Source organism: Xiphophorus hellerii, chromosome 22 (genome assembly GCF_003331165.1).
Source record: "Xiphophorus hellerii strain 12219 chromosome 22, Xiphophorus_hellerii-4.1, whole genome shotgun sequence".
Taxonomy (NCBI): domain Eukaryota; kingdom Metazoa; phylum Chordata; class Actinopteri; order Cyprinodontiformes; family Poeciliidae; genus Xiphophorus; species Xiphophorus hellerii.
The window spans coordinates 2443709-2454261 of NC_045693.1; the positions used below are offsets into that span (position 1 = coordinate 2443709).

General features: G+C 37.2%; 1 protein-coding gene across 1 annotated transcript; it reads left to right on the forward strand.

Annotated features, from left to right (window-relative positions):
- Positions 1–6563: 6563 nt before the first annotated feature.
- On the forward strand, positions 6564–10075 carry LOC116712813 (G-protein coupled receptor 4-like). The gene is made up of 5 exons (XM_032552651.1): positions 6564–6892; positions 7084–7210; positions 7604–7825; positions 8953–9131; positions 9215–10075. The coding sequence occupies exons 3-5, from the start codon at positions 7619–7621 to the stop codon at positions 9756–9758; spliced, it is 930 nt and encodes a 309-aa protein (XP_032408542.1). The 5' UTR covers positions 6564–6892; positions 7084–7210; positions 7604–7618; the 3' UTR covers positions 9759–10075.
- Positions 10076–10553: the final 478 nt, after the last annotated feature.

Sequence of the window (10553 nt, forward strand, 5' to 3'; positions counted from 1 at the left end):
TTATATAAAGGAAAGATTCAGGAGTGACATCTGATGCAGGTCGGCTAATCAAGAGGATTTGGAACAGCTGTGGAGGGAAAATGAGAAAAGATGGGAATATTTAATAAATATAGAGAATTCAGATTGACATAAAAGAAACTCCAGACCAAGGAGAAAAATATTAATACTGATCTGAGAGGAAAAACTAAAATAAACCGAGAACAGAACACAAGAGATGAACATAAACTATTAACTCGTATGGAAACACCTTACTAATAATAATAAACAGAGGGTGTTTATACAGGCGTAACATTTTAAACATACTTAAATAACAATGAAATATTTAAAACATGAATCCAAATTAAGACCAAAACCGAAACACTCAAGGATAACAATGAGATATATTCACATAGATATACGATTTTTTCTCAGACAGTAACAGCATCAGCCTCTTCCAAATGAACATAATATTGTTTTCTGATGAAACAAGCATTAAAGAAACATTTGTTCTTTCTTTCTTCTACCCAACAAATTCTTTGTCTTGTTGAATTTTGGCTTTGCATGTATTAAACCTTGAATATCATTACTATTTGCATTATACTTGATTTAAATCACTGATAAACACAATAAAGTGAATTATGTAAATGAATATGGAAAATAAATAAATAAAAAACCTTTGGTACCAATCTTGTAAGTGTTCTATTTTTTATTTTTTTATTTTTACCATTTCTTGAAACAAAAAAGTAGTAAAAGACAAGTATAAAACTCTGACCTGAGGGTAAAAGTCCAAACAGTTTGTGTGCAGTTTAAAGAGAAGTGGAGTTTTGATGATTATACTGAGCCCAACTGAGGATGAAGAATCTGCATCTTCACATCCCAGACGAACTTCTTCTCTTTCCAGGGGATGAGACACAGACCTGCAGGAGGGAGATGGAGTCCCAGCATGTGAAAGGTCTGACCTCAAGGAGGGGGTGTGAAGAAAACCCGAGATCATCTCACTTCCCCATGCTGGAGATTTTAGTTTAACAGTAATAATAAATAAAGTTACCTTTAAAATTAATCACACAAGTGACATCAAGGCCCAACAGTAAACTTAAACTTCAATAAAATCAATCTGGCTGTGTGTTGTTTTTGTCTCCTGTAAACTTTGCATTAATTCTATTTCTTTTTTCTATCAATCATCAGAAATCATATTCAGACAGACAGAGTCATGAAACAGGAAAAGCAGGTTTCCTGGAAGAAGAGGAAGTAAGTTTCCAACCTGCAGATTTATAAAAATAGATTAGATTATTCCTTATTTCAATGCAAGAAAGTTTTAAAGAATGAAGTCTAAACATTTTGAGTAATTGGATAAGATTAAAAGTAAAATACTTATATTAATATCGGTTTGCTTGTAATAATACTTACACTTACATTTGTGGAAATACAAGTAAAACAAGTAACTGTAACTTTGGTATCAAATAATTAGAATCATGGATTATTCTTGGTTTCCTTTCAGAAAACATCTGTAATAACTCACATTAAGATTATAATAAGAGTAACTAATAAGTTATGGTAATTGTTACGGTCACTGACCACTAGGGGCTCTCTTCATGAGGGAGCTCTTCCTTTGTGTTTCAGCTTTACCTGGCTGCCACAGGTGCAATGTGTTGGAGCTCGTCAGCCACCCTATAAAGAGCTTCAACCGGAGACGTCAGATCCCTTTTTCCTTGGGCCTTGATCTGATGTGATCTTGTCAGTGAGCTGATTGTTTGTGGAGACTTTGGATGGTTTTGCTGTGAGCCTTCTTGTGAAGCAGCAAGTGTATAACTAAAGTTTTGTTTCGATTCACAGTGGAAGCTGGTAGGGGTTCTCTGCCATTTTCTTTAACTGTTTTCTCCTGTTTGTTGGTTAGTCAGGGAGTTCAGGTATTGTACTTTCTTTTTCAGTTCTCTTCTAGAAAGTGTTTCTATTTTACAATTAAGAGTGGGATGTTATGTTTGTTGTTTTGGCCTTGGAGACCCTGAAGTTTAAAGCTTCCCTGTGTTTGTTTACTGTGAGTGACATTTTACTTGAACTGTAAATCAAACTATATTTTTGGTACTGACACCAACTGTTTAGGTTCCCTTCTTTTTGAGTTACACACAGTGCCAGACTTTATCCTTATTGGTTTTGTGGGGGGTTGTAACAGTAAATTATAAATGAAAACTAAATCAGAGAAGCTAAAGAAGTTATAAATGTAATTTTGACATTGAACTTGAAATGGTGTAGAACAGCGTTTCCCAATTCCGGTCCTCAGGCCCCCCTGCCCTGCATGTTTTAGGTGTTTCCCTTCTGCTACACACCTGGATTGAATATATGGGTGATCAACAGGTTTCTGCAGCACTTGATGGTCATGAAATCATTTGAATCAGCTGCTCTGGAATAGAGGCACATCTAAAACATGCAGAGCAGGGGGGCCTGAGGACCGGAATTGGGAAACGCTGGTGTAGAAGATGTAACTGCAATTAAAGATCATTGATGTGTTGGAGGTAGATGGTAGGTAAAAGGTTAAGGGAACTAACAGGAGAGTAGGGATGATCAATGCCTTATTTGGAAACGGATTGTTGAACAACTTCAACTTTTCAAAGAAAAGGTGGTGCAGGCAACGGACGTAGGAGGGCCGTTGAGCAACCCTGACACATGTGGGGTCTGCAGGGATCATGTTTTCTGACTTAGTCATGTTTTCTTAGACTTCATTGTGGATAATGACTCTCTGTCCCACCAGCTTCAGCAGCATCTTCAAAACAAAGTCTTTGGTAATCTGAACACTTCAGACCAAAGTATGGTCTAGTCTGAAGGAGCTGAATGTGGGAGTATGGGGAAGGGATGATCTGTGAGGCGCTGTGTCTTAAAGGTGGTGCTCAGTAAACCAGGTCTCTTGCACAGCTGACTGGTTGCCATGGAGATTAGACATGCTTTTATAGTTTCTATTCTTATTAGCCATATTTTTACTATGTTTAATCACTTCAAACTTAGTGTCTCATTAGCTTTGGCATGTTTTATGTGAAGCCGGGAGTAATGCAGCACACGGAGCTTCAAATAAAATGGGTCCTTTATTGTTTTTAAATAAAAAAAAAACACTTTTTCTCTCTTTCTGAGTTGCAAAGAAACAAAATGTAAATGACCCGTATTCTGTCAACATAAAGCCTCAGCTTCGGTGGAAATGGCGGGCTCACATGTAGCAACGTAGCTTCACATACAAAACTAAACTCTTACAAAGGGTGTAATAAACGGCAGTGGCACTTCTAGAGGACAAACAAAGAAAAACATAACATTAACATCCTCTCCTTAACTTTGTTCACGGAAGATAATTCAGCTTCGACATTACCGAACACTTGGATTCTCGCCCTGGTGGCCATGTAGTCATCTTTTTCACCAGGTCTCGGCACACAAAATGTCCTTCTCTTCCGCTTTTCAAAGAATGCCACGATACATACACAAGAGGTTTTTTTCTACTTCCTGAAATATTTTGACCTCTCTGTAAAGCAGCACCACATGCTGGCAAAAACAAGAATTGCAACCAGTTGGCGAAACAAAGCAAAACGGGGTTTACAAAATACAGTTCTGACATGTACCCATTCTTTCACCTGGTTACATATGTAAAACACAGATGGAGTTTCAGACTGAGGGATGCGGACCGTTACTGGAGACATGGCGTTCTGCTGGGGGGGCAGAACTAGGCAACGGTCAGAAAGAAGTGCCCGCCATATTTTAGTTTAGGATCCATGTGCACCACACTGAGTGGTGAGGGTTGGGTGGTTTTTGGCCACCTCACCAGGGAGATTGTCTCTATCACTTTCATCTGCTTCCACACATACTGCTGCACACTCACACAATCCTAACCAGCACCAACTCCAGTCACACATAGTCATGGGTAAACTGATAACAGCAGGCCGACACCCCTTAGCATGTGTGCAGAGTGAGACATAGATAAAAGCAGATCTAGCACTTTATTCTTTGTTTAACTCTGTGTCATCCTTAAGATCTGCTGAGTGGAGCCCAGTGACTGATATTATTAACTGTATCTGTTCCAAAATGAGTTTGTATTTAACACTGCGTTATTAAGGATTATATATTTTTATACATAGCTAATAATCTCTGTATTTCTTAAGGTTGAATAAAGACAGGATGAACACTAAATACTTTTCACAACGCCAGCTGCTGTAAATGTGCTACAGAAATTAACTTTGACTTGACTAGACTTGACAACTAGTGATGGTGAGATGAAGCCTCATGAGGCATTGAACCACTTGAGCCAACTGGTTCGAGAAAGGGTTCATTTCTTGAAGCTTCATGTGCACACGAAACCACCTACTGGCCAGGTGTATAATCACAGCCAGCTGTATCTTAACACGTGTGATGCATTGAATTTTTGTCTATTAAGGCTCTTGGGAATGACTTCACAAAAGGTGTAGGACGAAATCATTTGTCTACATGAATTATGTATACACATATGTGTATAATAAAATATTGTTTGAATGTATTCTCTGTGTGTAATTATTCCCAAAATAGTAGTGTCATGTGATATGGCATGTTGTGTAATAAAGTTTTTCTGTGACTCTAGAAAAATGGCCTGGGCTTAATCAGGCAGAGGACAGTGAAAGTGCTTGTGGAACTAGGGAGGGGGTAGTGAATTTGTGTATGTTTGTGTAACTTGGATGATTTCATGCATTTTTATTAAGAAACAACAATTTCTCCACAGTTTTTGGTTTCAAATGATTTCTCTTTTTTGACACTACATGGATGAGGTGTTATTATTGTACCCCAACTTATGGAGCACAATAAACACCTCACCTTTACAGAAAATAAGAAACAGTGAAAAATACAGTTCCTCATAAGCAAACCTAATGCCTCTGCAAATGTTCAGTTCACCTTACCTTGTTAGGGCTTAGCAAATCGAAATGTTCCCACATAGGGGAAATCCTCCTCTTTCTCGCCGGCTCCATCCTACTCCTATCCTGTCCTCACGCTCCTAAATCTCCTATCTATCTATCTATCTATCTATCTATCTATCTATCTATCTATCTATCTATCTATCTATCTATCTATCTATCTATCTATCTATCTATCTATCTATCTATCTCTCTCTCTCTCTCTCTCTCTCTCTCTCTCTCTCTCTCTCTCTCTCTCTCTCTCCCCCCCCCCCCCCCTAAACTCTCCAAACACCAAACTAACTGTCTCAAACTAAATAACCACTATCCACTCTGCTATCCAAACTATCAAAACTCTATCCACTCTCTCAACTGACTGCAACTTGCCTACAACAACCCACATTTTGAATGGAGCCTGTGGGGTTTCTAAAGCTGTCAAACCCCGCGCCAACATTTGAGCCACTTCCCGAAGCAGTCACGTGGTACAGCCGGGCAGCGAGGCTTCGGACGTCATCGTTTTCAGCTCCTCCCCTAAATGAAGCAAGCTTCGATACGCGCTTTACGGAAACGCCCCCTCCATTACTCGACACAGGCCTCGAAGCCTCGGCACATCACGTAACATCACTATTGACAACACACTTACAGGAAACATCATTTATTCATAACATTTCCTCAATACTGAGTTTTTTCTTGCAGGAAACATTAAAGCCAATGCATTAACTGCTAACATCCCTTTCAAAGCTTTAATTTAATGACTTTTGTGTGACCAACTCTCCTAAGTGCTACAGAAAAAAAAGCTTAAATTGAAGCTTGCAAAACAGCAGTTTCCTTTTCAGCTGGCCAGTTAGACAGATGTCAGCACTCTGGGAGGTATTTCTCTGGCTGAACAAATTTAGCAAAGCAAAAGGTAAATTATCCACTTATTAGATTATTGGTCTGTTGGTTAGATTGAATGATTTACAAATTAGTTTATGTGTTTAATGTTGTAAAACTGTTGAAACCTTTTTAATGCAAGGCAGACAATATGCATTGCTATCAGTGTTCAACTCTTGGTTTTGCTTCTTTGGATAGCTTGAGCTTCACTTTCATTTTAAAATGCTGCCTAACTGATCTTGAATTAAATTGTTGCCTTGTTTTATCAAGATGTCATTATTTATTGTGTCTTACAAATTAGGTTTATTGTGACATTCAGTTTTTGTCACAGAAAAAAGAAAAGCCTTGCTTTGCTTTTGTTAACCAGAAAATTACATGTAGGTAAATATTAGCCCAGTGTCATCTGAGATGTGAGATTGTTGGACTTTAAACATCTGAAAGAGGGAAAGAGGCATAACCTCATTAACAAACATAAACTGAGCCTAAACATATTTAAGAAGTGATATTACTTGTCATATAAAAAATGTATTGGATGCAAAGATGTAAAGCCTCAACATAGGTAAGATGAGACAGGTGACTTATGGGTATTGTTTCAAAGAAGCTGCTCTGTTATGAAACAAAATTGTAGACGTGTATTTTTGTGAAGCACTTCTCCCTTCACTTCCTCTCTGTTTGACAGAACCCACTTCATCTGACCACATCTCTTTTCACTTGTGCAATAAACTAAGAGGGAGAAAGAGAAAAATAAGTTTAAATTTTAAGAGTTATTGTCAATGAGTTTTACATGAAATGAATGAAGCTCAGTTTGTTAAAACAGTGAAATCCTTTCTGTTAGCTGTAGAGATGCCAACAAGAAGGGACCCATCAGTCTCTGTTACCCACAGTTGGTCCACCACTTATTTGATTGTCACAGCCCACACAAAGAACCAACATGAATGAAGAAATATTAGCAGAAGAGACCAATGCAGTACATCCTGCATCCAGCATGCCCATACTGGTTCCTGTTGCATGCATCTGTATCTGTTAATGTGAAATGTTTCCATGACTGCAGCTTTGCTTCTTTAACATTTATAGAAGTCAGAGATGCAGAGAGGCGCTGAGTGTCCCATAACATGCATGACTTAAACTGTTGGATTTAACAGAAAGAGGTAAAATGTGTATATAGGTGAAATGTACATTGAAAGATCACTGAGAGGATATTTGTTGGCACCATATGGCTGAACTGAATTTAGTTAAAAGTTGTGTTTTTGAAAACTGATACATTTTGTTATGATCTTAAAGGATGCTTCCTTCCTGCTGGTAAAGATAATCAACTTGTCAAACCATCTCTTTAATGCAGCGTCAGATGTCGTTGGTCAGCCTGTATGTGGTGTAGCATGCAAACACAGTGTGCACCGGCTGCAGACCTGATGAGAAGGATAAATGTTTGAGAACGAATCATTTCAGGACCTATAAACTTTGAAAAGGTAAATATATTTTTTATGTCATGCACAGAAATTAGGAAAACACATTCAATCTAATGCTGCTGAGGAAAAATATATTCCATATGTTCAATTTAATGAGAAAACAGATAAAATATGTGCCAATAGTTCCAGGTAGAAACTGTCCACTTGCTTCAAATATGGATAATTTTCCATAGAGAATTGCAGAAAAAACAATCTATAACAGATAATCAGGCAACTAAGTAAACCTATTTGCATTTCAGTAAAAACACAAAAAATGCATATTCTCAACATTCTTTACAAAACAATCTCTATAGGTATTGATTTTTCTCTTAGACTTAGCATAGATCGTAAGTGTTGTTAAAGTGTTGCTGAAGGAAAATAAAGTCTCCATTATTCATTATTTTGCTCATGCAGGTTTGACACTGAAGAATGGAGAATATCGTCGTCAGCAACACCTCAGGGAACCAAAGCGTCAATCAGAGCATCTCCAACCACAGTGAAGCATTTAACAATAATAACGGTTATGATGATGAATTCACAAAGCTTGTTTTTCAATATGTGGATGTGGTGGATTGGATCACTATCTGTGTTGGGCTTCCATTGACTCTAGTGACGATGTTTGCTGTTTTATCAATGGTGAGTACACAGTTACAACACTGTGAAGCCAAATGTTCTTTTATGAAATAAGTCAAGATATTATTACTAATCTATTCATTACTTTGCAAAAGGCAGGACCACTCCTAATAAAAATGTGAATTGTAAACTACTCAAAGTGAGTATTTGCTATGAACTGAGACAATTTTCATTTCCATGTTTTGACCAGTTTTTGCCGTGGCGTCAGTGAACACCTGACCGCTGAGCCATGTTTCTCCTGACTGTATTGGCTGCTGATCACATGAGTTCTTTAGCATTACAATGATTCCTGGGGCTGTAGCCATGAATTTTGATTCAGCTGTATCATTTCATTTAATCCTGTTTTTTTCTACCTGTCTCATTTGATTTGACCCACAAGAGATCATAGGGATTTTTTTTTCATAATTTGTATATTACTTTGACAAAGTTGTCCATGTTGTAAAGGTAACACACACGTCAGCATAAATAACATTACATACTTTTTCTGTTCTGTAATTATTCATAGCGATCTGTTGTAATCCAATAATTTATTCAGTAAAGGTGAGCCTGAAAACCGTCATTGAGATGCAGTTGTTGTGGAAAAGCTGGGTCTCCTTTTAGGGCTCATATATGAACTCAGAAATATCATCCTGTTGATTGTTCAGTATTAATGATTAAATTCTTAAACAAGGTGAAATATTTACTCAACTTCACCTTTAAAATGTTACTATTGCTTAGAAAAACAGACTCTAATTTATGTTTAATAATTCTGATAAACATGAGAAATGAATACTGATGTGAGTAACGCTGTAAATTACATTGCTGGGAATGCCTGCTCTGTGTTAGAGTAACAGAGCTTCTGTCAGTTTGAGTTGATGACTGAAGTCTCGGGGCGACATCCAGCCACAGCAGGACTCTTTTAGGCCTGGTGCTTTAGAGAACATTTGGGGAAGCCAGAGTTGATCTCCAGCTCTGGCCATGAATATTCCTCCATCCTCCTCTGCTGCTGAGCGGACATTCTCTGTCATCTAGCAAATAAAAACACATGCCAGGAAAACAGCAGGACAGAAGAATGTCTGTGGAACTAAAATCTACTAACTACATCAATTTTGGTTCTGTCTTTATTTCCTTTTCTTTTTGTCCCCCTGCAGGTGAAGAAAGATCATGTTGCTCCAGTTTACATCCTCAACCTTCTGATCTCGGATCTCATCCAGCTCTGCAGCAGAATTCCTCTGATGTTACATGAAGGTCCTAATGTCTCCTTTCTCTTTGCTTTCCGGTTTGGCTTGATAACCAGTGTTGGATTCATGATGTGTGTTTCCCTGGAAAGGTAACTATCTGCATTTCTTTATATCTGTGTTTCTGTCTGACACCATTACATCAATGCCCAACAACATTTGTCTTTTATTCCAGGTATCTGATGGTTGCCAAGCCGCTGTGGTACAGATTGAGAAAAAACATCAAGACATCTGTGTTGGTCTGCGTTGCAGTCTGGATCCTTTCTGTTATTTTTATCTTGAGCGTTTATCTTCCCCTGGAACTAAAGACCAGTGGAACCATATTGGGTGTGTTTCTCCTCCTCCCTCTTCCCTTGTTCATCTTCTGCCTGGTTGGGACCATTAAAGCTCTGTCTGAAACTCGCAGTGTCGCTGCTGATGAGAAACATCGAATCTTTTCAGTCCTGGTTGTGGTGTTGCTTACATATATTCTACTTTTTCTGCCTGTTGTATTATGTTTAGTTTTGGAGGAAGTTAAGAAAAATTTAATTTTTGAAGCTGTGGCTACAGTTTGTCAATGTCTAAATCCTCTTGCAGACTCTGCTTTGTATATTTTTCTGAGGAAAAGTGAAGTTGATAAGATTTTAGCTTCACTGTGTTCCTGTAAAATGTCTGAGAATCAGAAGATCAGCAGCATTGATGATGATAACATGTCTGCTCTGCACACTACAGCTGTTTAGGTGCCACAGATGGATAAATATCTTTACATCTTACTTTCTCTGACTATTGTTCTGGATTTCTTGCAAAAGAGATTGATTTCATTTGAATGATATTGAATTCTTCATGATTCTTTTATTGTCCTTTGAAAATTAAAACACAACAACTGAAGAAATTATCCCTGTATTTCAGGGATTGAGTACCTAAATGTTCTTACTGTTGCCACTTTTATGCAGTTTTTCAAAAAATCTGTTTAAGATTAAAAGAGTTGAAAATTGAATTCTGTTTATAGCAACTTCTGTATCTGAGACATATTTAAAATAAACTTTCATAGACTGTTTATCTTTGTTTATTTCACACATTAAATTTAATCAGGTACAACAGAAGGTGTTGCAAAAACAGTTTTTATTTTAAAACGTTTTGTCATCAGAAAATGCTGAAAACAGTGTGACTATTTTTAGCTGTGGATTAAATAAAAACTTTTCAGTAATTTAATTAATTCTGAACCACATACAGTATATCCACTTGAAAAAAACAGACACGTAAAATCAGTGGAATTTTATTGAAATGTTCAATTTGTAGAAAAATATTTAATCAGAAAAGAGAGTTCTTTAAATTAATAGAAAAATTGAAATAAAAAACATAATGACTCCAAATCCTCCCAGTAGGTGGATGACTTAAAGTTGTTGCATTTGAATTCTGCCAACAGTTCTATTTTATGTTTTTTTAAATATTAATGTTAACATATTCTATTAGTTTTTATTATTTGCAGTGTTATTAGGTTAAGCAATCTTTTACAACTGATAAAACCATCTCTA